The following is a 26763-nucleotide window of genomic DNA, read 5'->3' on the forward strand; positions in this document are numbered from 1 at the left end:
AGGAGCAGGTTCCTTGCTCCCACCAGCGTCCGCAGGTGAGGTCTGCCTGTAGCAGGAAGCCCCCAGATCCCCATGACTCCTTCTCAGCCGTCTGTGATCCCTCCACCCCTGAGTCATACTTAGGGGAGCCGGGTGGGGTGATGGGCAATGAAGCTCAGAAGGTCCCCAGTGCAGCTCTTCCACCCGCTTGACCACTGAGCGAGGGCCAGGACAGCTTTCCCTGAGGTCTGTGGGTTCATTTCCTGAACCTGAGGAGGACGCGTTGGGAACACCGATTCTCAGCTGGTTGCTCAGAAGCTACAGGAGGGGGTTGTGACTAGCATCAGAAGCTAGGGTCAGGGTGGTTCTGCTGGAATTGTTGATGGTTGTTTGAGAAACTTGGTGTTGGGGAAGCCACCCACCCACCCCCTGCCGAGATGGTGTCAGGAAGAGCTGCGTTGGCTGCAGGCCTTCAGGTTAGTGGCTAAGACGCCCTCAGCCCATACCGGAAGCCCTGGGCTCAAGTCCCGGCTCTGCTTCTTCTTCATTTTTTAAAAATGAATTTATTCATTTTTCATTTTTATTACAAAGAGAGGAGGAGAGACAGAGAGGAAGATCTTCCCGTCTGATGATCCACTCCCCAAGTGACCAAACAGCCAGAGCTGAACCTATCCAAAGCCAGGAACCAGGAACTTCCTCCAGGTCTCCCACATGGGCACAGGGGCCCAAGGCTATGGGCCGTCCTCAACTTTTTTCCCAGGCCACAGCAGGGAGCTGGATGGGAAGTGGAGCTGCCGGGATTAGAACCGTCGCCCTGCAGGTTCAAGGTGAGGACTTTATCACTACGCTACCGCCCTGGACCCCCAGCTCTGCTTCTGAGTGCAATTTCCTGCTGTGTCTTAAGTAGCTGGATCCTCGCCATAGACCTGGATGGAGTTCCTGGTGTCAGAGAAGCTGCAAGCACCATGAAAGCGGACACGCAGCTCCTTCGGGACCTTTAGGCTCAACTAAGAATTTTAAAGGACGCAAGAAAAATGACCGAAAGATTTTTAAGCAGCATCTCTGGGATAATTGTGTCACCTTTCCACAGCTCTCTGGTCACTTAATGCAATAAACAACACACAACACACATCTCCGCACCCGTCCCCGCCGCCACCGAGTAGGCCGGGCAGAGGGCGGGACGCGCCTCTGTGACGCCAGCAGGCCGCGCCCGTCGGGGCGGGCGTTGCGCCTGCGCACAAACGGCCGCCTGGCTCCCGGAAGTGGAGGGTCTGTTCCGAGCGCCGCTGGGTCTGCGCGCCCGGAGGCAGCAGCGCTCGCGGAGCTTGCCTGCCGGTCCCCGACCGCCATGTCGTCCTTCGACACCAACCCCTTCGCGGACCCAGTGGACGTAAACCCCTTCCAGGTAGAGCTCACAACTCTCAATTCTCTTCAGGGCCGAGGGCCGCCGCCTGGGCCTCTTCCACCGTCGCCGTGGCGTAGGAGGGACGGGCTGCTCGCCCAATGGGAGAGCGAGCTCAGAGAGCTGACCTATCGTAGTGTCCGGAAGGCGGGCGTAACTAGCAGGTGGCACGGAGGAGGGGCGGGGCGCTGTAGGTGGGTTGTAGGGTGGGATTTTTCCGACTCGGTGCCCTGCAGCCCCCCTGTAACTGCTGGATACTGTTGGGCAAAGGGTCCTGGAGCAGCCACAGGCGCACCCTTGGCGAGGCCCTGGCGGGGGGTGACTGTCATGTGCCTGCCCGTCCTGGGAAGGCACCTATCTTGAGTCACTTTGGGGAACAGGAGCTGACAGCAACTCCTTGAGGAAGTGGTAGGGGAGTCTCCGGAGGGATGAAGAAAATAGGGGAAAAGCCCAGAACATCCCCGACCTCCGGTCATCAGCAGCGGTTAGCCTGCAGGAGAGTCCCCTGAAGTTTCCAAGAAGAGAAGGCTAAGGGGTTGCTGGAAAGTTGGCCCAAGTTTCAAAAATGGCCTTGGCTCCCTAAACTGTCCAACACGTTGGGTCTGGTGCGAAAGGGGCTTGGAGCAGATGAGAGAGATCGAGGAAGGGAGGGAGGGAGAATTCCTGAAAGCTCAAGGAATGCTGGTGGATGGCCCTGTGTGCACTGGCAGAGCAGCGGAGACACACACTGACCCACAGGCTTGCCTGACCTTTGACCGTACAGTAAAGGAGGAAACTGCCTTTGCCTAAAACCAAAACCTTTGGAGCAGGAGCCCAGGTGGTTCCAGCCCTCTTTGCCCCCTTGTTGGTGAAAAGCTGGCTGTTCTGTGAGGTCCAGAACCCTTGGGCAAGGCTGGCTCTAGGGTGCTCTGCTTGCATTGACTGATTTCTGAGCCCTGGTGTTCCTGCCCTGTGGAGATGTCACACGCTTTGGTGCCAGGGACAGCTCCAGTGTCCTTGCAGGTGTCAGGGAAGTCCTGGGAGAGTTCAGAACACACACAAAAGGGACTTGGAACTAAATAATCAATCGCGCACCTTTGTGAGTTGGAAATTCTGTGTGTCTTTCTGGGTCTCAAGGTGACTTAGCCGACAGGTGCCCTTGAGGCAAGTTTTATGAACTTATTTCTGTATCAGCCAGGAATGCTGGGCTTTCCAGTTGTAGCTTAATGCTTCCTCGACAAAGCCTTTACAAGGACCTCCTCTCTCAGGCAAGGCCAGCAGTCCTGTCTCATAGTTAAGAATGAGTCCTTTGCTTGTTTTATTTGTGCCATTTGGGTTTGGGTAACTTTTTGCCTTTTACTTACCATACCACTGTGTAATAGTAGAGTTTGAATTTCAGTGATAACTAGTAAGCTTTTTTCCTTTTGTTTGTTTGTTTGTTTTTGGTCCTGTCTGCATCAGAAATAGGCTGGGTGCTGTTATCTGACCTGGGAGGTGATCAGCTGCCCCGAGCTTTTCTGGGGCACTGGTGGTGGGCGCGGTCATTTGTATTAATAGCTCCATGAAGGCCTCAGACCGCAGCTCCAGCCCCAGCAATGATTGTGTGGCTGGCAGCAGAAGTAACTTCTGCAATTCAGGCCAGATAGTCCGCCCAGTGGACAGGCACCAGGATATGCAGGGCAGGAAGCAGCTGTGCTCCCGGAAACCAGCAACATCTGGTGGGGAATCCTGTGTGGGAAGAAGAGAGTTGGCCAGCCACGACCCTGTCTCTCTACCCCACGTCCTCCGGGGCAGGCGCTTTCGCTGCTGGCAGGCAGCCACAGCCGTATAGAGCGAAGCAGCCTTAGGTGTGAGGCTTGCGTTCCTCTGGGCTCCCCTGCCTTCCCTTCCAAGAATGGAGCCTGCCTGCCTGCCTCCCAGGCTACAGGCCTGGGGGCTGGGTGTGAGCCCAGAAGCTTCGTTTGCTCAGGGTGTTGGCGCTGCTCAGCATAGCTGGTGCCCGTGGGGACAGACGTCAGAACTATCCACCTTGGTGACTTCCAGAGCAGGGCTAGTGTTCCGTTGTCACCCCACTTAAGGGTCAACTGTAGGAATATGCCTTTGGGACAGTGTCGGGGCTTGGCTGCTACAGCCAGGAACTTTCTCAGACATCTATTGCTAACTTCTTCAGTTCAGAGATGGAGACCCACGACCCCAGGAGTGTAAGGCAGGCCGAGTGTGTCACCAATGCCTGCTTGGCCGCAGGAAGGGCCCAGACCCGGGTCGCATTTCCAGAGCAGTGTGGTTTTATTTTTATTATCTATTTATAGCTTATTTATTTAAGAGGTGGAAAGAGTAAGCAAGGGAGTTCCCACTACTGGGTCACTCCCCCAAATGCCCGCAGTAGCCAGGGCTGGACCAAGCCGAAGCCGGGAGCCATGAACTCCCTCTACATCTCCATGGGAATGGCAGAAACCAAGTTAGCCAGGAAGCGCTGGAGTTGGGAACAGGAGTGGGGAATGTGGACAGAGCCCCTAGCCAACACTTAAGACCCCTGACACAGACTCTGGTGTTGGACAACCAGTGCGGCTAGGCTATGGGGGGGTTGTTTTCCTCTTGCTAAGGAAAGAATGTAACAGCATCACCCTTGCCACTGTTCTTGAAAGGAGAGTCCTGCTGTGGTGAAAGTAACACATTGGTACTCCTCCTTTTCGTGTTTTTTTCTTCCCCCAGTTTGAGAGGATAGAATAGTCCCAGTGTGTGTCCTGCTGTCAGCCGTGCCAGGCTTGGGAGGTGCCCGGGGCTCAGTGCTCCCCACCCTGTGAGCCGCTGCCAACGGTTTGGAGAAAATCCACAGTTAACACACCTGCTCAGCTTTGTCAGATCTCTCGTTTCTCTGAGCCACTCAACCATGGAACCCCATTTCTGCACACCCTGGTGACATCTGGTGGAAGTCCCAGTGTGGGCACTTCCTCATCCAAGTGCCTTACCAAGCCCCTGCTTGTCCACCCCAGCTCCGAGGTGCAGTGCGGCCATGGGCTTTAACCACCTTCTCCTCTTTTGCATGTTGTATAGAAAACTTCCCACAGAGTAAAGAGCCCCATGTGGGACGTTACACCACAGGGGAGCAGCTGAGGCCCAGCTCCCAGGAGGAAGCAGGAAGCTGCCCCCCAAGCGGGCCTGTTTCCCAGCCTTGGCACGTCCTCATTGCTGTGCGTTATGGTGCGTCTGCTGCGGGCCTGCCAGGTGTCCAGGCTTCTCACCGAGCCTCTTCTGGCGGTCAGGAAGCAGGAAGCCAAAGGAAGCTGCTGTCCCTCCTGTTCTGAAGTCTGCAGAAATCAGACCTCCCAGGCAGGTGTCAGGGCAGGCTCCCTGCCCCCTCTACCTCATGGCCCAGATTGTGCCAGCTGCCAGCTTTATGCACACGCACACGTTGTGCTGCCTCCTCACACTGGAACAATCACTCTGGTGCTGTGGTGCTCCCTGCCCTGTGGGTGGAGAGACATGATTTGGGTGTGAACAGAATTATACAAAGTCCCCTGCGTGCACACTGGAGACCTGGCTGCTTCCCAGCACAGTGTGCTGCAGCCGGATGGCAGCTCCGTGACCTGCCAGAGCCCCTTGAGAACCCAGCAGTGCACCCTGGCATCCACCCACGGCCGAGTTCACTCAGCGCAGAGTGGGCTGTTGCTGGCCTTCTGGTTGGCCCCTGGTACTGGGCTGTACATGAGGAAGAGCTTGGCCAGAGACACGGGGCACATGGAGCCTACACCTCTGGTTCCTTTGGAGCTGCTTGGCATGGGGAAATCCCACGTCCAAAGGTGCGGTGGCATTCTACCAGGACAGACCCTGGGGACTGAAGGAGCACCGTGCACAACTGCATGGTGTGACCTGCATGTCAGGTGCCCCTCCAGACGCTCCCCCTAGAGTTCCTGTCGCTGAGGCCCACCGCGGTGCAGACCTTTGTGAGGCCAGTGAGCACGGCCAAGCAGTCGATGCCTGTCCGAGCTGCTCATCTGGAGGGGAAGCCTGGATCGGTCACCCGTGAGGACAGGATGCGCTGGGCAGGAGGGCGGTGTTCCAGTGCTCCTGTGTGCTGTCACGCTGCAGCCCCAGCACCTCCACACTGTTAGGTTCTGAGGTCTCCTAGGAGACACGTGCTTACTATGCCAGGCTCGTGTGCATTCATCCCTGCCATGATGATGTTCACCTCAGCCCATCTTCCCACTGCTGAGGGCCCCAGATGTCTGTCCTCAGCCTCGCTTCCCTCACCCTCCCACTGGGCCTCTTGGGAACATCCTCACACCCAGTCCTGCCCTAGATCCCACTCCCACTGCCCTCCTGAGCTTCAGACCAGCGTTCCCAGCTCACAGCTGGGCCTCGCCAGCATCCTACTTCACGGGCTTCCCTGAGGCGCCTTTCACCAGGTGAAGGTTCTGCACCTCCGCTCCTCCCTCCTTTCTCTCCTCTCACCCCCTCTCTCCTCTCCCTTCCCTTTCCCTCCCCTTCGATCACCCTACAATCCTTCATTCCCTCCTGACCTCTGGCCTTGGCTTAAGGATGGTCCATGGGGTCTCTCCCTTGTCCGTCCCCAGTTGCAGTCCATCACTATCAGTCATGTCAGCCATCCTGTGCCACCATCATCCCCTTACCCCTTATCTTGCATTTTACCTGATGGCAGACCTCTAGTTCTCCCTTAGGGTCAAGTCCAGAGTCCTTCGTCTGCCCTCGCCGTCTTTGGGCACTCCTGGCTTTCCCCCCGACATAATTCCCTCCCAGGCTCCAGGACTGCCCATTTGTGGAACACACTAGTGCGCACGTGTGTGCGTACACGCACACACACACAAGCAAGCTGTTTACCTAAATTCTGTGCCTTGTCGGGGTGTCTCCTGCCGCTCTCTTCCTGCACCTCCAGGCTCACGCCACAGGCCTGACCAGCTCCCCAGGCTGTCTGGAGGAGCCTTGGGGCCTGATTGTCTTGTGAGCCGCTGCCCTGGCCTTGCAGCTGCAGCACTGACCATGCACCTCCCCTGCCTGCCTGCCTTCTGTCGGAGCTTTGTACTCTGCTTCCCAAGGACAGGAACTGGGACATTTTTTCTGGTGCTCAGTATGGACTGGTTTGTGCTGGGAGACCAGTAAGGGCAGTGGGAGGGGCTGACCTGTAGCTGTGCTCAGAGGAGGGGTGTTCGGTTAGGCAGATCCATTTCACTTTTCCGGGCAGGGAGGGAGGCCGGAGGGTGCCCCTTGGCTCCAGTGGCTCTCAGGCTCTCATCTGCAAAGTTGCAAAGCCTGTGGGGATGCACCTGTGAAGTGACGTCATCTTGTAAAACCCAGGAAGGGAAGAAGCTGGCTTTCCACCAGGGTTTCACAACCTTTATCACAAACCATGGTCTATAATTATGGTTATGCTTTTTTCGCAGCTATAATTTGGTATTCATATAGTAGAGTCTTTCTGTATTGCTGCACTATCTTTATATAGCCATGTTTTTGTTTTTTGTTTTTAAACAGAAAAAGCAAGTGAGCTTGCTAGTTCACTCTCCAAATGGCTCTAAGTTAGAACTGGACTAAGGCGAAGCCAGAAGCCCAGAGGAGGGTGGGGCAGGATGGGAGAGCAGGGAACAGGCGCAGAGGCCTGTGCCTGGTGAGGACCTGCAGGACCCATGGGAGGAGAGGGCAGGCCAGGCCAGCCAGTGTGTGTTCATGCCCTGCCTGGGTGCCGCAGCCCATCCATGCCGGGCACTTTCCTGGTGTGGAGGAGTTGGACAGGGTTGCTGACCCACACACCTGCTGCCCCCTTGCTGTCCCTCTCTAGCCCCCTCTGTCCCCATCATCACTCTGCACCTGGGTGTGGCCCCTGGCCCCTCTCAGGCTGCGTCCATGGTCTCAGCTGCCTGACTCTGGTCCCCAGAAGGGGATGACCACATCCTTTCCTTGCAGCATGTTGCCCAGGCACACTGTTGACTGGCTGTGAAGGCCTGTCATTCAGTCCTCGTCTTGGCTGGTCAGAGCGGAGCAGCACTGAGGGGGTTTTAGGTTACTTCTCCTTCGAAACTTGACCTCGGCATCCTTACAAGTGACTTTGACCCACTTCAGAGGCAGGTGGTGCCCCATGAGTGGAAGGAAGGCTGCTGACTTGGTGTTGTGACCCAGTGGAGTTCCCCACCCCCGCAGGCAGTCCCTGTGGCAGGTGACCTTCCGTGTGTGTCTCACCAGGGCTTCCTCAAGGACTACCTGCTTTTAAAAAAATTATTTTTTTGACAAAGATACACAGCCAAGAAAACCACTGATTAGGATGGGGAGGGTCAAAGCATGGGGGAAGGTGGGTGGGACAAATGCTTCCAATTTTTCTTTCCTCCTGTGTCGAGGGAGAATGGAGAAAGGGGGTTGCTCCCATCTGCCAAATTATATTAAGACCCAGGATAGGGGATGTCCACTTGATGTCATCTTAGAAGCCCCGATGTGAAGAGGATGCTCCGAGGGGATCACTTGAGTGATCTTAACAGTTCTGAGGTGCTGTTGGTTTCATTGCGCCAAGGTTGAGAAAATCCATCCATGGTCCATTGACTGATAGAGTTCACCTTGGTGTATCCACTCAAACCCAGACACTTGCTGCCAAGCTCAGCCAGGAGAGATGTCCAACCCGTTCTGTGCTCCATCTTCTGCCATGGCACTAGGCAGGCCCAGATGAGCTGGCTGCCTCATCCCCCATGTGGACCTGGGCATGCCGTCCACTGCACAGGCATCAGCAATTGCGGAGACATTAAGGACTGCCTGCTTCAAGTAGCTAGGAAAGGCCTCTGTCTATTGCCTCCTGGGGTGACCATGTTAACTGGCACCTGCCCTTTGGCCGGCAATGTCCTGGGCTCTGGGTGCTTTCCCTGCCCTTGGCCCCAGGCAGAGGGACCTGAGTCATCCTGGCGTGGCCTTGTCTTGGGGGGTGAACTGACCCACATCCTGCCTTGCCAAGCCAGCAGACATAGGCTCCTCCCCCGGGCCCTGGCACAGCAGCTACTGCCTGGCAGGGCCCAGGTCTGGTCCCACCTCTGCTTGCCATCCTCACCTGCTAGGGTGAATCTGGGGAAGCTGGGATGGAAGCCCACGTAGTTGAGCTCCTGCCACTCCTGTATGACATCCAGTTGGATCCAGTTGGGATTCTTGGCTCCTGGCTTTGGTCTAGCCCTGCTCCAACTGGTGCCAGCTTTTGGGGAGTAAACCAACAAGCTCTGTGTCTCTCCCTTTCATTCTGCCTTTCAAATAAATAAGTGCATTAAAAAAAAAAAAAAAAAAGCTAGTGCCACTGTAGAAGCGAGTGGTTAAGTGGTTGTAGACAGCGGATCCCAGGGCCATGGGCAGACATCTCCCGAGGTTTGGGGTTGAGAGGGGCTGGTGGGGCCTCTGTGGATGCTTGTCCCAGGGGCCACTGCCGCACTGTTGTGGGATGATTCTGGCCCTCAGTGTCAAGTCCCCGCCAGACCTCAGCTTCTCTTGAGCCCATCACAACTTTTAGACAGAAGCCAGGTCTGGTGAAGAGTGAAGCAGCTGGAGTTTCAGTGTTTTCAGCTCCCCTGCACAGGCCACGGGCCCCTGGGCCCTCGGGCCCCCACCATTCTGCAGGAGTGCCCTCCTCCACGCCCTGGCATCTGGGCAGAGCTTCTAGGGAAAGCGGAGGCCCTGCAGTGGGTACCATTGATCCTGAAATGTTGGCTAAGCTGGGCTCCGTCTCAGGCCCTTCACCAAGTACAGGGGCAGATGGGATGCAGTAGAAGATGTGGAAGGCAGACTCCTGGTCACAGAGACCAGCAAGTGTTTACAATGAGTCTGGGCCACGACTCAAAGATTTTACATCGTGTGGACACAGCTCACACACTCTCCTCCTACTTCTTGTCCCATACCCAGGACCCCCTCAGGCTGTCATAGTGGAAGAAATGCAGTCCGTCTGTGGTGCTGGAGGTCGCCTGTTGGCCACGGGTGTGTGTGCCAACACCTGGAGCTGCCACCAGAGCCAGCCTGTTAGCCTTGTCCTGCGCTGACTCAAACTGGAGGAGCTTGTCTGCTGGGGTGGAGCAGTGCCCTCTCTGACTCTGCCCGGCATCTCAGGTGTGGCCAGCATCTGCTGCATCTGAAAGGGGAACAGGCACTGAGCCCCAAACCTTGCTGCAGGAAGCCAGGGGCCTCTGAAAAACCACGAGCCACTCGGGCATGAAGTCCTGTGGGATACCCTCCAGCCCCTGCTCAGCAGCAGGTGGCCACCCAGACCTCACCTTGTCCCTTTGTCGAAGCTGCAAGGAGCCACTGTGTGTGCAGCAGAGGAGGCTGGGTATGGGGACTTGTGGAGAGTGAGGCTGGCCAGACACACCAGACACCCAAAACAGGTTCAGGCAGTGTGCCTGCTGCGGGCTGGGTCCTGGGGACAATTGGGCACAGCCTTATCCTCTAGCAGATGTAGTGTCTGAACAAGCTGGAGGACACGCCAGGTGCTGACTTCAGCTCTGTGGCCAGTGGGAATAGGGAATAATAGCTCGCTGTGACGGTGTCGGCCTCAGCCCCTACCAGTCCCCCAGGCTGCCATCTGAGGCTCAAATGTTAGCATTGTGGAGGAGAGGGCCATGGAAGCTTCCTGATGTAGGCAAAGCTAGGGGGCAGGGGGAGCAGAGACTGAGCTGATGGTCCTCTGGCCCCTCAGACCATCCTTCCCAGAGCCTGGGAGTGGCTGTGTGTTACACCTGTGCCTTCATCCATTGCCCAGAAGGAAGGGTGCCCTGTTGGGTGGGGCTCAGGGTGAGGACAGACTTACCTAGACCAGCAGGTGGCCCATGAGCTGAGAGGTGGCGGGAGTCCTGGACCAAGCCTGGGCAGACATCAGATGGGAAAACCTGAAGAAGGCCATGTTCTGAGGACATTTTTATGTTTGTTTCTTTTTCTTTTTTTTAAGAGAATCCAAAAGCAGCAACCAAAAACGATTTCCTATCTTTTCCCATCTCTACTCCCAGCAAGTATGCCTGACTTAAGTCGGCACTGGTGGCAGTTTATGTTCCAGAACCTTTGTCCTCCTTTGAGAAAGTGTAAGAATAATAAACGAAGCAGCAAAAGGAAGCCCAGAGACCACTTTGAGCCTGCAAGGCTGCTGACAAGACCCTGGGTGGCACCTCAGTCCACTTTAAGCCTGTTGTGGGAGGCTGTGGGTGTGGCCTTTCCAGGAAGGACAGGTATACAGCTGTGCCACAGGAGTGCATTCGGCAGCTGCACCTGTGCCTGCTGTCCCCAAAGACTCGCCCACCTGTCTCTGCATCTAATATGCCTCTTTCACTTTCTAGGACCCCTCTGTGACCCAGCTGACCAGTGCCCCACAGGGTGGCCTCGCTGAGTTCAACCCCTTCTCCGAGGTGGGTGCCCATGCCCTTCTGCCTGTGGTTCTACAGGCGGTTCTGGGGATCTCGGGGCACAGGGTGCAGCAGAGACCCCTGCACCTCCCAGCAGCCACCGTCCATAAGGGTTGGTCTCTGTGTACTCTCAGGGTAGGGGGAGGACAGGGTGGTCACCACAGGTTTCCCCTGGAACCTGTGACCCGAGGCCCCTTCTGAGGATGGGGTCAGGCTCTGTGCCCCAGAGCTCTAGCTGAGGGTCCTGTGTTTGGAACAAGCTGGGAATGGGCCTGGAGGGTGAGGCTGGCCAGATGATGGCCAGAGGGCTCTGGAGGGAATCCCCTGTAGCAAGAAGGGACAAGTGCTGTGTTCTAGGCTCGACACTCACTTCCCTCCTGGGATCTGTTTCGTGCAGACAAATGCAGCGACAACGGTTCCTGTCTCCCAGCTTCACGGGCCCTCGCAGCCGGCGGTTCTGCAGCCCTCAGTGGAGCCCACCCAGCCAACCCCCCAGGTATTGTGGGCAGGGGTTCCTGGGGCGTTCTGTGCAATGAGGGAGGGAAGCTCTGTGGCCACTGGGAACAAGGAACAGCTTGCTGTGACAGTGTCGGCGGGAGCTGCAGAACACTGTGGCCAGCCTGCATGGTAAGCAGACTGCTGGGCCCTGGCCACCCTGCCTGGCACAGAAGAAGGGTGCCTCGCTGGGGACAGCTCGGAGGCAGAGGGAGCGAGAGGCTGGGATGCGGAGCTCCTGCCCCCACCCTAGGCAGAGCCTAGCCCCAGCTCCCGCCACTGCCCTTTTGCTGATGTGTTTGCAACCATCACTTGCAAGGGAGGGGCTGCCCTCCCCTCTGATATCTTCAGCCCCTGTCCTCAGCCCTAGCCACCACCAACCCCACACACAGCCCAGCCAACAAGGGCTGTGGTATGCTCAGCAAGCCTTAGCCCACAGGGCGCACACACTCCTGCCCTGGGCCAAGAATGTCTCTCTCTCTCCTTGACCTCACTTGGCCCAACCTGCCCTCCTGTATCCCTCTGTCCCCACTCCATGTCCTATGACTCTTGTCTGCTCTGTGCCCAGCGCTCAGCCCTGTCATGTGCTGCCCGCTGGCCCATGAGCATGGCCCACAGCCGCGTGTGTGTTGCAGCTCCTGCTTAGGCAGGCCAGCAAGATCCTGCCTGCACGGTTCCTGGCAGTGGGTGAGCTCTCAGAGAGGCAGATGCTGCTAGCAGGAGATAGTGTGCTCAGACACAGCCACATGCGAGAGCTTCCGCAGGTAGGCCGAGGCGAGGCCAGCAGGTGCGTGGCCCTGCAGCTGTGCAGGTGAGGCAGCCCCTGGCGCAGGGCGGCCCTGTCGGTGGTGAGCCGGGAGACCTGTGTCCCGCCCCCAGAAGGCTTCGCTCAGTGCGGTCTACTGTGGTCAGCTGCTGCATCCCCCAGCTGCCTGCAGCACCTGTTGACTGCCTCTCAGACACCGTGGCAGTCTGGAGCGCCGCCTTTGAGGGGAGGTGCGCATGTGGATACACCTGTACACATGTGCCTGGCATGTCTGCATGTCCATGTGTACACACATGTCTGTATATACATCCTCCTGCCATTGCAACCAGTAGGATGTCTGCTCGGCAGGCAGCAGCAAGTCCCTGGACAGGAGCCTCTGAGCCCCTTACTCAGCCTACCACCCCAGAATGGGAAGAAAGCTGGGACAGGACACACGACAAAAGCCAAGAGGAGGGCCTGTTGCAGTGGGGGTGATTGGCTCAGGTCCAGTGGGCCAGCTGCTGGGGTTGGGAGGAAGGAGTGCTCAGGCCGTACCCTGAGGTCCGGGCATGCAGTGACCCCTCCGAGGCACCCTTCCCCTTACGGCTGCTGCCCCTTCCCACCCCTGCCAGGCTCTCAGGCTTCTGCTATGCGTCAGTCTCTTGTTTGTACCCATAGAGGTCACTGCAACTGAATTCTGCCTGGACTCCCACTGCCATGGAGGGGTGGGAAGCTCTGGGGATAGTCCCCTCTCTCAGGCCTAAGAGTGAGGGGAGATGGGAGCTATGGTGACGCTGAGGGGCTGGGTGGGGTGGGAGCAGCAGCGGTCGGGTCACCTAAGCGTATGTGGGACTTGCCCACCTGGGCTGGCACTCTGCTCCTGGTTCCCCTGAGTCCAGTGTCTCCCTCCTCCCTGTTCTCTGCAGGCCGTGGCTTCTGCGGCACAGGCAGGCCTGCTCCGGCAGCAGGAGGAACTAGACAGGAAGGCTGCCGAGCTGGACCGCAAGGAACGGGAGCTACAGAACACTGTGGCCAGCCTGCATGGTAAGCGGGCTGCTGGGCCCTGGCCACCCTGCCTGGCACAGAAGAAAGGTGCCTCGCTGGGGGCAGCTCAGAGGCAGAGGGAGCGAGAGGCTGGGATGCGGAGCTCCTGCCCCCACCCTAGGCAGTCACCCCATTCCAGCTCTTGATTCTTGGGTTCTTGGTCAGCATGGGGGGCGGTCTCTGGTTGGCCCAAGTCCCCTACTTGTCATGATAGCCTGGTTGCCATACTTGGGGGCTCATGATGAGTGAGAATAATCTTGATGTGGACAAGTTCCCAGTGCATTTGACCCTCTCTGTGGCCTTGAGCTGAGCTCTGTCCCCTCCCAGTCCATGCTCCATGAGGACCTGACTCAGGGATGCCTGGCTGGTGGGGCTGGACCTCACCTCGCCCTTCCTCCCTGCTCCACTCAGTGAGAGAGAACAACTGGCCGCCGCTGCCCTCCTGGTGCCCAGTCAAGCCGTGCTTCTATCAGGACTTCTCCACGGAGATTCCTGCCGACTACCAGCGGATATGCAAGATGCTCTACTACCTCTGGATGTGTGAGTGCTCCACGCAGCCTACGGGCCCTGGCCCTCCCCCAGGGGCAGCCTCATCTAGGACCTTCCTGAAAAGGGGCAGGCAGGCCACAGCGTGGGCGGGGGAAACAACTGCCCAGAGACCCTGGGTGCTTGTGGAGCTCATGGCACTGAGGGCCCTCCTTAGGCAGCAGTCTCCCAGGTGTGGGCCCCAGATGCCCAGAAAGTGCAAGAAAATCCTGCATGGGTTCTTTTGGACCACACAGGCCCTGGGAGCAGGGCTGCTGAGCCAAGGGCCAGCCTGTCAGGAGGGAGCAGGCCTGCCGTGCTGGGGTCCCGAGCGAGTGTTCCCTCTGCTCTTCCCAGTGCACTCAGTGACCCTGTTCCTGAACCTGCTCGCCTGCCTGGCCTGGTTCTCGGGCGACAGCTCCAAGGGTGTGGACTTCGGCCTCTCCATCCTGTGGTTTCTGATCTTCACCCCCTGTGCCTTCCTGTGTTGGTACCGACCCATCTACAAGGCCTTTAGGTGAGTGGGGCTGGGGGCGACAGGGGGGAGGCAGCATCCCAGAGAGGAGGCAGGAAACCCACTTTCCTATCCCCCACACGGCTGGGGGTTGGGCCACTGTCTGCAGTTGTACCTGTGTTGTGTCTTTGGATTTGTGGTTTTTTTTTTTTTTTAAGATTTGTTTTTATTAGAAAAGCAGATTTCCAGGGAGAAAGTGAGACAGAGAGAAAGCTCTTCTATCCACTGGTTTACTCCCCAGTGGCAGCAACAGCCAGGGCTGGGCCAGGCTGGAGGTAGTCACCAAGACCTTTTTCTGGGTCTCCCACCTGAGTGTGGGGCGCAAGCACTAGGCTCATCTTCTGCTGCGTTACCAGACCGGTTAGCAGGGAGCTGGATTGGAAATGGAATAGCTGGGAGTGAAACCAGTGCTTATAGGAGGTTCTAGCATTACACACAGCAGCCTGACTCACTGTGCCACCACCCTGTCCCCCTGTGCTGCCTTTTTTTTTAAAGATTTTATTTTATTATTTATTTTTTATTGGAAAGGCAGCTGTACAGAGAGGAGAGACAGAGAGGAAGATCTTCCGTCCAATGATTCACTCCCCAAGTGACCGCAGTGGCCAGTGCTGCGCCAATCTGAAGCCAGGAGCCAGGAACTTCTTTCTGGGTCTCCCACACAGGTGCTGGGTCTCAAGGCTTTGGGCCATCCTTGACTGCTTTCTTTCCCAGGCCACAAGCAGGGAGCTGGATGGGAAGCAGGGCTGCCGGGATTAGAACTGGCGCTCATATGGGATCATGATGCATTCAAGGCGAGGACCTTAACCATTACGCTATTGCACCGGGCCCAAGATTTTACTTATTTTTGTTAGAAAGGTAGATTTTACAGAGAAGGAGAGGCAGAAAGATCTTCCATCTCCTGCCTTACTCCCCAAGTGGCCGCAATGGCTGAAGCTAAGCCAATCTGAAGCTGGGAACCAGGAGCTTCGTCCAATTCTCCCACACGGGTGCAGCGTCCCTAGGCTTTGGGCCGTCCTCTGCTGCATTCTTAGGCCACAAGCAGGGAACTGGATGGGAAGTGGAGCAACCGAAACACAAAGCAGTGCCCATATGAGATCCCCAGCATGTGCAAGACGAGGATTTAGCCACTAGGTCATTGTGCTGGGCCCCTTGTGCTATGTCTCTGAACTAGGCCTAGGAGCCCGGGGAGGTGGGTGGGATCTCGGTCAGGTCACTCTCCCACTGCTCACAGTCCCTGAGAGGTGGAGGGTTCTGTGTGAAGGAGGTGCTCGCTCAGGGCTGTCCCCAAGTGGGACACCCCACAGGACTTTGTGCATCTGCACAGCACCAAGCCTGCAGCGTTAGCAGTTTCATCTGACTGACCGCTGGGGGTGGAACTGTACCTCAGAGTGAGTGCCTTCAGGGCCTGGACCACTGAGCACGACCTGACCCTTGCTGTGTTTGGGCTGCCAGGACATGAAGAAGGAAATATGCTCAGGCCTCATAGTTAGGCCCGCGTTCCCTCCCTGACGTTTCTTCCCACCCCCTCCCCAGTCATCCCAGCCCTACAGTTTGTTGTTGTTGGGTTTTTTTTTAGATCTATTTATTTATTTTATTGGAAAGTCAGATTTACAGAAGAAAGAAGGAGAGGCAGAAAGATCTTCCATCCGCTGGTTCACTCCACAAGTGGCCACAACATCCAGAGCTGAGCCAATCAGGAGCCAGGAGCTTCTTCCAGGTCTCCCACGCGGGTGCAGGGTCCCGGGGCCTTGGGCCGTCCTCTGCTGCCCTCCGGGGTCACAAGCATGAGGTGAATGGGAAGTAGAACAGCCGGCACATGAACCGGTGCCATATAGGATCCCAGCACATGCAAGACAAGGACTTTAGCCTTTAGGCTACCACGCAGGACCTCTTGTTTTAAAGATAAGTTTTTTGAGTCGTAGATCAGTAGAGTGAGGGAAAGACAGAAATCTTCCCTCCCCTGGTTCACTCTCCAAATGACTGCACTAACCAGATCTGGGCCAGGTTGAAGCCAGGAGCCAGGAACTCCATCCAGATCTCCCACATGCGTGGCTGGGGCCCAAGGACTCGAGCCTCTCAGGCGCATCAGCAGGGAGCTGGGTGGGGAGCAGCACAAGTGGGACTTGAATAGCACTCCAGCATGGGATCAAAAGCAGCGGCTTACCCCGCTGCACTGTGCTGCTGCCTCCAGGCCTCCAGTTGTACTGCGGCTTATGTCTTTGCCTCAGATGTTCTTTCCTGGTGTGAAAAGTGAAGAAACTACTCCTTGGGGCTGGCACGATGGCTCAGTCGGCTAATCCTCCACCTTGTAGCGCTGACATCTCATACGGGTGCTGGTTCATGTCCCAGCTGCTCCATTTCCCATGCGTCTCCCTGCTTGTGGCCTGGGAAAGCAGTGCAGGATGGCCAACGTCCTTATGACCCTGCACCTGTGGGCCCGGCGCAATAGCGTAGCGTAATGGTTAAGGTCCTAGCCTTGAACGCATCAGGATCCCATATGGGCACCGATTCTAATCCCGGCAGCTCCACTTCCCATCCAGCTCCCTGCTTGTGGCCTGGGAAAGCAGTCGAGGATGGCCCAAAGCCTTGGGATCCTGCACCCGTGTGGGAGACCTGGAAGAGTTCCTGGCTCCTGGCTTCAGATCGGTTCAACTCCGGCCATTGCAGTCACTTGGGGAGTGAATCATTAGCCGGAAGATCATCTTCTCTGTCTCTCCTTCTCTCTGTACATCTGATTTTCCAATAAAAATAAATACATCTTAAAAAAAAAAATGACCCTGCACCCAAATGGGAAATCTGGAAGAGCCTCCTGGCTCCTGACTTCGGATCAGCTTTTCTCCGGCTCTTGCAGCCACTACTTGGGGAGTGAAGCAGCAGACGGATTTTTCTCTCTGTTTCTCCTGTCCGTAAATCTGATCTGTCTTTCTAATAAAAATAAACCTTCTAGGGCTCAACGCTGTGGCCTAATGGCTAAAGTCCTCACCTTGAATGCATCACGATCCCATATGGGCACCGGTTCTAATCCGGCAGCCCGCTTCCCATCCAGCTCCCTGCTTGTGGCCTGGGAAAGAAAGCAGTTAAGGACGGCCCAAAGCCTTGGGACCCTGTATCTGTATGGGAGACCTGGAAGAAGTTCCTGGCTCCTGGCTTCAGATTGGCGCAGCACTGGCCACTGCGGTCACTTGGGGAGTGAATCATTGGACGGAAGATCTTCCTCTCTGTCTCTCTTCCTCTCTGTATATCTGACTTTGCAATAAACATTAAAATAAATCTTAAATAACAAATAAATAGATAAATAAATCAACCTTCTAAATAAAAAAATAAGCTCCTCCAGGAATCAGGGTGTTGGGTTTCAAGGGGCAGCACAGTCAGTTCTTTGAGGAGGGTACCAGCCCTAGGCCTTCAACGGAAGGCGAGTGAGGCCGACCGTGCCTGATGGTGGTTGATGTCTTGTCCTTTGGGGCCCTGGGATCTGTCTCCTGGTACCCCCTGCCTCCTCAGGAGGTGAGCTGTCACAGCCTAGGAGGGACACTGAAGCACACAGTCCCAGCACCCGCTGACTTCTCATGTCCTCTCTCCGCAGGTCCGACAACTCTTTCAGCTTCTTCGTCTTCTTCTTTGTATTTTTTTGTCAAATAGGGATCTACATCATCCAGTTGGTTGGCATCCCTGGCCTGGGGGACAGGTGAGACTCAGGGCATCCCGAAGGGTGCTGGGCCTTGGCCATGGGGCTCAGCCTTTCTCGCAGTCTCTGCTCCACCTCCTGGAGCATTGGAAGGGACCCGGGCCAGCACCTGAGGGCCCCAGGGCTGTATCTGCTCCCCTTGGCGCCCCCCTTGGAGCACATAGCTGGCTTGTCTCCCAGCTTCCTCAGTCCCAGGCTCCCACCGCACCTCAGAGCACATGGCTGACGTGTGCGTTTCTGCCCTGGTGCGCAGGGTACATTGCTAAAAGGTCAGGCTGGCTGCGCGCCTGTGCCTCTGCCTGTAAGGGATGGACTATTTTGGTCCTCTCCCTTCAGCGCAGCTGGCAGGTCTGGAACAGTGAGAAGGGGGCTAAGCCCCCAGCACCCCTCTTCCTTTTCACCCTGCTGTTGCTCATCTGGCCTCTTTTGATCAGTGACCTGATTTCCTCACTCGGGAGCGGGAGCCAGGCAAAACCCTGATGGAACGATGCGATTAGTCCCTGCTGTGCACACCCTGGGCCAGCAGGCAGGGCCCGGAGCTCCAGCACTGCCTGCCCTGCCTGGCCTGCCTGCCCTGCCTGGCTGAGCCCTCTGGCCCCCAATCGTGTTCCTCACTCAAGCCCCCCGTGACTATCTCTCCCGCCTTTTGTTTCCTTCCGGTAGAATACACACCCCATCAGATTCACCCTTTTTCTTGCCACTGAAAGCACACAGAGCTGCATGGCTCTGTGGCTTCTGGTGCAGCTACCACACTGTCACCATCCCCAAGAAATCCCTGCTCCCTTCCTCTCCTTTCTCAACCCCTTGGCAGCCACGAGCCTGCAAGGTGGGTCTGGTCCCTGGATCACACTGTGCTGAGGGTGTAGCAGTGCCTCACGGCGTCGGGTGGACACACTGCTCTCCATTGGTCAGCTGGTGGGCACGGCAGCTGGGAGCGTGTGTGTGTGTGTGCGCGCGTGCGCGCGCAGGTGTCTGTCCTCTGCATACCTGGGAGCAGACATACTCGCTCTGTGGGAATTCTGTGTTTCGCTTACTGAGGCGCAGCTGCACCAGGGACCCTAAGTGTCCCTGTCATCCATGCTTGGAATTGTTTTTTGGGTTTTTTGTTTTTTTTTACTTGTTTTTAAGATTGTTTACATAGTTGAGAGGGATACATACCTATGTGGACCCCCAATTAGGGTGGGGAGGTTAGAGATGTAGAAGGCGAGTGAGACAAATGCTTTAGTTCTTATTTTTTTTTTTCTTCTTTCACTTATCCACTTGTCTCTTATTTCCTGAATAGATAATGATGCTGAGCATCTTTGCTGTGTTCAGCCATTTGTGTCATCTTTGGAGAAATGTCTATTCAAGTCCTAACTTTTATATGAATTCTGGATGCTAGGGCCTGATTTACAAATTATCTTCTTTAAAAAAAAAATAGTATTTCAGGGAAAGACACAGAGCTCTTCCATCTGCTGGATCACTCCCCGCATGGCTGCAATGACCCAGGCTGAAACCAGGAGCCCAGAACGCCATCCGGGTCAGCCGTGTGGTTGGTGTGGGTCTGAGCACTTGACTCCTCTGCGGCTTCCCCATGCCCATACACAGGAACCTAGACCAGAAGGAACTCAGACTATCCTAGCTAGGCTAAGGGATGCTGGCAGTATCACAGGCAGCACTTATTAACACACCATACCACCATTCTGGTCCCTAAAATTTGTTTTTCCATTTTGTGTTTCTTTTTTAGTTTCCTTGATGGCATCCTTTGGTGCCCAAAACTTTAAAAAAAAAAATTTTTTTTTTTTGTGGATCCCAAATTTTCTGTTGTTCTCCAGCTGCTTGTGCTTCTGGTGTCGGGCACTGCAAGCACTGGGGACCAGCTGGCAGAGGTTGGAGTTGTGGCCCTGTCTGGTGCTGCCTAGCTTCATTCTGCAGCCACATCTAAGGTCATGAGGAGGTGCCCTTGGGCTCTTCCCACCATCTCAAGGTCCTCCTTGTCTGTGGCTGGAGTCGTGGGCCACCTTGTGGGAAGGCCTGCTTTTTCCTCCTTGGCTGGCTTGGAGGGCCTCATGCAGGCTCACTGGCGAGTGCATGTCCGAGTTTACTTCTGCTCTGTTCCATTGACCTACACGTGTGGCCCCCTCTGCCAGCTCCACAACTGTCTGGAGATGAGCCAATGGAATGCTCGTGGAGGGAACGTGACTGGCCGAGGACCAGGGAGGCTGTCCCCCCTGGGCCCTAGCTGGGAATCGGTGAGGGGACAAGACGTGAATACACGTGAGCCTGAGGCCCCAGTGGGGACTGGCAGGGACAAGGGCAGCGTGGCCTGCGTGTGGTCTGCTCCCAGCGCGCCCCTCCCTCTTGCCCATGCAGTGGTTGGATCGCAGCCCTGTCGACGCTGAAGCAGGAATCTCTGGCTGTGTCCATCATCATGATGGTGGTGGCTGGCTTCTTCACACTCTGTGCCGTGCTTTCCCTGTTCCTGCTGAAGCGGGTGAGTGGGGGGCGGCGGTTGGGCCTGGTTGGGCTCCCCGTGGGCCGGGAGGAGGCTTCTCTCACCTCTGCTTCTCCCGCAGGTGCACTCTCTGTACCGCCGGACGGGGGCCAGCTTCCAGCAGGCCCAGGAGGAGTTCTCCCAGGGCATCTTCAGCAACAGAGCCTTCCGTGGCGCCGCCTCGTCCGCCGCCCGCGGTGCCTTCCAGGGCAACTAGCCCAGTGGCCCTGGGCCCTCTGCCCCTGCCCTCGCTGTCGCCTGCCTTCTGAGCTGCACTTTCCGTGGGTGCCTTAACGCGGTGGTCACGGCCACTACAGGCCGTGTTGGGAGGGTCTCACCACGGCTCTCCCTCCTCCCCAGGAGGGGCCATGGGCTCTCCCGTCCACCCAGGGAAGGGGCGGGAGGGACAGGGACTCTCTCTCTTTTTTTTTTTTACATGGCAAAAGAAATCATACAAAACTGTTTTTCCCTTCTTGGGCGGGGCCTCAATAGGACTCTGGACTCAGTGGGGACAGAAGCTCTCGGGGTCGCTGGTTGACCTGCAGGGGTCCTGGGGCTCCCCCCCTCCCCGCCCCCAGCAGGCCTGCCTGCACCTGTTGCCACACAGACTACCCCCCTGCCCAGGCCAGGCTGGTCCAGCTGCAGCCAGAGCTCTGACCACCTGCTGGGGCAGCAGAAAGGGGGGAGGGAGGGGGGACACACTCCTGGGAGGACAGGGTATGGAGTCTTTCTGAACCCCAGGCAGGGTCACCAACACTCGGTCCCGTCTGTCTCCTCCTACCCCCAGCTCTGTAGCTGGGCTCCTAGAGAACTTCTCCCCAAGCCTTCCACCCCTGCCTGTGGGAGGCTCAGCAGAGCCACCCGGGTTTTATAAACTCCTTTTCTGGTATTTTCTCCTCCGTGTACAAATGTATATGTCTCAATTTTTGTGCTTAAATAAAAGATTTTCTGACAACACCGGTCGTGATGTAAACTGTGCGTGACCTGTGTGCTGGATGGTGGAGGGGCTGCCGGGCTGGGGTAGGTGAAGGGGTCGATCCTCAAGGCTCCGCCCTGATGAGCCCCTTCCCCTGGAAGACCTCCAGCCTTCTTCCAGAGACCACCTTCTCCCCATACTTCCTACTAGAAGGCAGGGGTGGGCCTTAGGAACGCGGGCAAGCTCCAGGGCGCCACATGCGCCTGGGGGGGCACCCTCAGCCGCTGGGGCGCACCTGCTGGCCTCGGCTCACTTCCGCCCCGAGCGGGGAGGAGCCCGCGGCTGCGAGGGCGGGGCCGCGCCCGTCCGTCCTCCCCGCGCACTTCCGGCAGGCGGCGCTGGGGGCGGCGGGGATTGCGCCCCGCGCCCCGCGCCCCGCAGGAACCGGGCGAGCACCGGGCGGGCGTGCGCGCGCGCGATGGCGGGGCCCGGCTGGGGGCCCCCGCGGCTGGACGGCTTCATTCTCACCGAGCGCCTGGGCAGCGGCACGTACGCCACGGTGTACAAGGCCTACGCCAAGGTGCGCGCGGAGCCTCGGGGTGTCGGGCCCTGGCGCGGCGGCCGCGCTCGGACCGAACGCGCGCACCGGCTGCCCTGGAGCCTCCGTGGCCGCCGAAGCCGCAGGGTCTCCTGTCCAAGGCCGCCCCGGGTGGGCTGGGCGGAGTCTAGGCCGCGACCAGTGAGGAGGCGGGACTGGGACTTGGCCGAGCTGGGTCGCTGTGGAGCTGGAGGGTGGAGGGTGTCCGGCCGGGGGAAGCCCGTCCTCCTAACCGGGCCTGGGTCCAGGACCCCTTCAGCACGTGGGCAGAGTCCCAAGCCCCCGTCCACCCTCTTCCACGCCCCAGAAGGACACACGCGAGGTGGTGGCCATAAAGTGTGTGGCTAAGAAAAGTCTGAACAAGGCGTCAGTGGAGAACCTGCTGACGGAAATTGAGATCCTCAAGGGCATCCGACACCCCCACATCGTGCAGCTAAAAGACTTCCAGGTGGGGCCTGGGCTGGGGGCTACCCCCGTAAAGGGGGCTGGGGCAAAGGAGACCTCCAATCTTCAACCCACCTTTCCTCTCCCACCCGCAGTGGGACAGCGACAACATCTACCTCATCATGGAGTTCTGCGCAGGCGGGGACCTGTCCCGCTTCATCCACACCCGCAGGATCCTGCCGGAGAAGGTGGCCCGGGTCTTCATGCAGCAGCTGGGTGAGCGCCCTTCATCCTGGGCACTGGCTAGGAAGCCCTGGCTAGCATACTTGTCCGATTCCTTCTGCCCAGCTCGGGTCCTAGGGCCCCCAGTGCCTGGATGCTGTGAGAAAGGTGGGAGGAGGGGAGGAGATTTGAGGCAGCAAGCAGAAACTCTGGGAGAACTCATAGAGTTGACCGGATCCTGTGCCGGCACCTGTGAGCTCAGGCAGGAGGAGAACGGTGGGCAGGAGACAAACTCCTCTGACGTGGCCCTCCCTGGCTGGGTCCTGCTCTTCAGCCAGCGCCCTGCAGTTCCTGCATGAACGCAACATCTCTCACCTGGATCTGAAGCCGCAGAACATTCTGCTGAGCTCTTTGGACAGGCCGCACCTGAAGCTGGCAGGTGGGTGGCAGGGCTGTCTGGGCCATTCTCAGGTACCCACGCTGGCATCCAGTGGCTGCAGTGTCGGAGGAGTGAAGGCTCAGTGTGTGTGTCCAGTTTTGGGGTTCCTTGTGAAAGCAGGCCAGGGTTAGGGGTGAGAGCAGTAAGTAGGTGCAGCCTGTGTCACTGAAGGTGTTAGGCAGCGTGGGGGCCGGGCAGGCAGGGGGCCAGGCAGGCGGGGGCTGTGACCCTGAGAAGGCTGGAGGGGGGGAACTGACTTGAGAACACAGGTCAGCCAGGAGGTAGAGCCTCCCTGTGTATCGCCATAGTCCAAATACCAGATGGGTTTCCTGGGAAGAAGCTTCCAGAAGGGGTTACCCAGGAGGGCCAAGCAAGGGAGGAGGGCAAGCCGGGGGCAGGCTCTCTCCTTCCTGCCCGGTCTCCTGGGAGGTGAGCAGGTGCCAGGAACACTGGCATTGACCCCTGTGTGCTGGCCTATCGTCTGCAGACTTTGGCTTTGCACAGCACATGTCCCCGTGGGACGAGAAACACGTGCTACGCGGCTCCCCCCTCTACATGGCACCGGAAATGGTGTGTCGAGGGCAGTACGATGCCCGTGTAGACCTGTGGTCCGTGGGGGTCATCTTGTATGGTGAGACCCCTGAACTCCCACCCCACCAAAGTGGGACCTTACTGGGCTTCCCCTGATTTTGCTAACCTGGGGGGTAGGAGGTGGGTCTGTCCAGCTATGGGTGGGGCCCGGCCTGACCCCGCCACCCCGTTCAGCTTCCCCTCTCCCTGGCATATACAGAGGCCCTGTTCGGGCAACCGCCTTTCGCATCCAGGTCCTTCTTGGAGCTGGAGGAGAAGATCCGGAGCAGTCGGGTAGTTGAGGTGGGTTTCACCAAGATTGTTGAGGCTGCTGTGCACTTGGACTTGCTCCTGTGCAGACCTCAGCGTGGGCTCTGGTCTGCTCCAAGCTCAGCTCGCGTGGCCAGTGCAGGGCCTGCCCCACTGATGGCCATGGGGAAGGCCAAGTTGACCTGGGCCCAGCTTCCCTCAGGGCATAGCCTGGATGGGGGAGGGAAGCAGGACCCTCATCAGGTTTAACTCACCCCCCCCCCCCCAAAGGGCTGGGCTCCGTCTCCTCGGACTGCCTAGTTCCTCCCAGCGTGGGTTCTCACAGGGCCTGGGACTGGAGGCCCGGGATCGCAGGGTGATGTGTGCCCGTCCCCCACCCTGGTCTGGAACAGCTTCCCCTACGGCCACCGCTTTCCAGAGACTGCCGGGATCTGCTGCAGCGGCTGCTGGAACGGGACCCCAACCGTCGCATCTCCTTCCAGGACTTCTTCACCCACCCCTGGGTGGACCTGGAGCACATGCCCAGTGGGGAGAGCCTGGCCCGAGCCGTGAGCAAGTGGGAGATGGGGTAGGGAGGGGGCAGGAAGGGGGCCAAGCTGGGCCTGACCCCCACACGCCATGTGCCTGTTGGACAGAGTGCGCTGGTGGTGCAGGCTGTGAAGAAGGACCAGGAGGGGGACGCGGTGGCCGCATTGTCACTCTATTGCAAGGCTCTGGACTTCTTCGTGCCTGCCCTGCATTGTGAGCAGCGGGCAGCGCCCTGTGTGGGTTTTGTGGGAGATTGAACAGGGTGCCTATATCTGGAATGTGGTGTTTGTGGGGGAGGAGGTGGGGCACTGGTGTCCCCACCCTGCTGTCCCAGACACCTCATACCGATCACGCCTTCCACAGATGAGGTGGATGCACAGAGGAAGGAAGCGATCAAGGCGAAGGTGGGTGCAGGGGTCCCCCATGCAGGCCGGTGGGAGCAGGCACAGGGAGAGGGCCAAGGAGGATGTGACGTTCAGAACCGGAGCTTCCTCTCAGTGACACAGCTGGGCGTGGGTTTGGTTCTGCTGAGGCCTTGGCGGTGGAAAATGGGCAGGGTGGGGGCTGGCAGCCCTTCCTCAGCTCCTTGCTTCCCACAGGTGGCTCAGTATGTGTCCCGGGCCGAGGAGCTCAAAGCCATCGTGTCCTCCTGCAATCAGGCTCTGCTGCGCCAGGGACCCTCCGCCCGCGACCTGCTCCGAGGTAGGGCTTCCTCCCCTCCTCTCCCCGGCTTGGGGTAACAAGAGCAGCAGATTCGGGTCCATGCCCTTCACCCCGAGCTTTGTCCCTTGTCCCAGAGATGGCCCGGGACAAGCCACGCCTCCTGGCTGCCCTGGAAGTGGCTGCTGCTGCCGTGGCCAAGGTCTGTACCCAGTGAGGGGGGTGGGAGGTGGTCCCAGCAGGGGTCGTGGAGGAACCCCGGCCCAAGCCTGACTTCCCTGATGTCCCCTGTGTCTGCAGGAGGAGGAAGCTGGCGGGGAGCAGGATGCCCTGGACTTGTACCAGCACAGCCTGGGGGAGCTGCTGCTGTTGCTGGCAGGTGAGGCCCCGCCCTGTCCCCACCCCGGGCATGGAGGGTACCAGACTATGCCCCCACCCTCACCAGCTGCCCTCTCCCTCCGCAGCGGAGCCCCCAGGCCGGAGGCGGGAGCTGCTTCACACTGAGGTGCCTGCTGGGTTGAGAGGGTTGGGGGCTTCATCTTCCCCTTGCTTGGTCTGCTCCTGCTCCTGTCTGCAGTGGGGAGGGGGGGCACACTCAGTTTCCCTGTGGAGCCCCCACCCTCAGGGGGCTCCAAATCTGGCACATCCACGTGCTTGGTGAGTCAGCAGGGATGGGGCGCAATCACAAGTTGCTCAAGTCAGGCCATGGGAGCCCAGCAAGGGGCTGCTGCAGCCAGGAGGACTTCCCGGAGTAGGGATACAAAGGGTGCTGGATGGGAAGCCCCCCCAACCCCCATCACTGAGCCTGAGCCTATCTCCTCTATGCAGGTGCAGAGTCTCATGGCTCGGGCCGAGTACCTGAAGGAACAGGTCAAGGTAGGCAGATGGGGCTGCACCAGGGCACACTGGGGTCAAGGTGGGCACACGGGGCTGTACCAGGGCATGCACAGGGTCAAGGTGGGCACACCGGGCTGTGCCAGGGCATGCACAGGGTCAAGGTGGGCACACCGGGCTGTGCCAGGGAACACAGGGTCATGGTGAGCACATGTGGCTGCGCTGGGTCACGGAGCTGTGGCTGCCCGACCAGCCCACCCATCCTTCCCTGTGCCTTTCCCACATAGATGAAGGAGTCCCGCTGGGCAGCAGAGAGCCTGGACAAGGAGGGGCTGTCAGAGTCTGTGCGGAGCTGTGAGTGCTGCCCTGGGGCTGCCCTCCATAGAGGAGGGGTATGCGAACTGCTGGTGGTCCTGGGTGTGGCCAGAGACCTAGGCCTCAGGCTTCTCTCTCCACTCCTCTCCCCTCTCCAGCTTGCACCCTGCAGTGACCCTGCAAGCCTGGACAGGGAGACTGATGCCCAGGACTCGGTACCCGCTACAAGCCAGGAGTGCCTCGACTGGGCCCCTCTGGGACACCCCCCATGTCCCCAGAGTCTACAGCCTCGCTCGGGACCTCCTGGCCTGGCCTCAGAATGGGGCTGGACGCCACAAAGACACTTTCCTGGGAGACCCTCGGGCCCTCATCTCACCTTGCACTTTTGCTTAGGGTGCCTCTGCCCCAGCCTCCAGCTGCCAGAGGGCAGCAGTGTCCTGGGCTGCCCCTTCCTGGTCTCCCTCTTACACTGGAACAAGACCCTTCAAGACTCCTCAGGGACCACCCCACGGTGTACTCAGCCCACAGCCCTGTCGTCTTCCTGAGTGCTGGCCCAACCGCCAGCGCTGAACACTTTCAATGCTCCTGCGGACCCGGGAGTCCATTCTCTTCCCTGGGGGGCAGGCCCGCTCCCGTCCCTGGGCCCTCGGGCCATCCATTGGGACATGGATGTAGGGGACCCAATGCAGCCCTCAGTTTACTAGCAGCGCCCTGGGCACGCCCCTTCCCCCTCCTGGGCTGACAGGGCCGGGGCCAGGAGTGCACTTGATCGTTTCTCTATTAAATTATTTTCTGTACTTGTTGTGTGTCTCTTGCTGCCTGGGAAA

The 26763-nt window shown here is 58.3% G+C and overlaps 2 protein-coding genes across 6 annotated transcripts; both read left to right on the plus strand.

The window, feature by feature from the left end:
• The first annotated feature begins 1225 nt into the window (after positions 1–1225).
• Positions 1226–21155, plus strand: SCAMP2 (secretory carrier membrane protein 2). 2 transcript variants are annotated; one of them, XM_040968358.1, is made up of 10 exons: positions 1229–1384; positions 10654–10722; positions 11117–11215; positions 11850–11978; positions 12886–13003; positions 13415–13543; positions 13886–14045; positions 17626–17727; positions 20080–20200; positions 20283–21155. In XM_040968358.1, the coding sequence occupies exons 1-10, from the start codon at positions 1328–1330 to the stop codon at positions 20415–20417; spliced, it is 1119 nt and encodes a 372-aa protein (XP_040824292.1). In that variant the 5' UTR covers positions 1229–1327; the 3' UTR covers positions 20418–21155. The 2 variants fall into 2 exon arrangements, with proteins under 2 accessions (XP_040824293.1, XP_040824292.1); XM_040968359.1 differs by lacking the exon at positions 11850–11978 and having other exon boundaries at positions 1226–1384.
• Positions 16638–26733, plus strand: ULK3 (unc-51 like kinase 3). 4 transcript variants are annotated; one of them, XM_040968344.1, is made up of 17 exons: positions 16638–16644; positions 21558–21696; positions 22022–22162; positions 22254–22374; positions 22655–22759; positions 23247–23390; positions 23550–23632; positions 23992–24147; positions 24235–24340; positions 24491–24531; positions 24727–24829; positions 24925–24989; positions 25088–25166; positions 25252–25292; positions 25616–25663; positions 25909–25975; positions 26095–26243. In XM_040968344.1, the coding sequence occupies exons 2-17, from the start codon at positions 21595–21597 to the stop codon at positions 26109–26111; spliced, it is 1419 nt and encodes a 472-aa protein (XP_040824278.1). In that variant the 5' UTR covers positions 16638–16644; positions 21558–21594; the 3' UTR covers positions 26112–26243. The 4 variants fall into 4 exon arrangements, with proteins under 4 accessions (XP_040824278.1, XP_040824279.1, XP_040824276.1 ...); XM_040968345.1 differs by lacking the exon at positions 16638–16644 and having other exon boundaries at positions 21547–21696; positions 25616–25657; XM_040968342.1 differs by lacking the exons at positions 16638–16644; positions 25252–25292 and having other exon boundaries at positions 21562–21696; positions 26095–26733.
• The last annotated feature ends 30 nt before the right edge of the window (positions 26734–26763 follow it).

The sequence above is a fragment of the Ochotona curzoniae genome, unplaced genomic scaffold (genome assembly GCF_017591425.1).
Source record: "Ochotona curzoniae isolate NIBS_2020 unplaced genomic scaffold, NIBS_Ocur_1.0 scaffold_4701, whole genome shotgun sequence".
NCBI lineage: Eukaryota > Metazoa > Chordata > Mammalia > Lagomorpha > Ochotonidae > Ochotona > Ochotona curzoniae.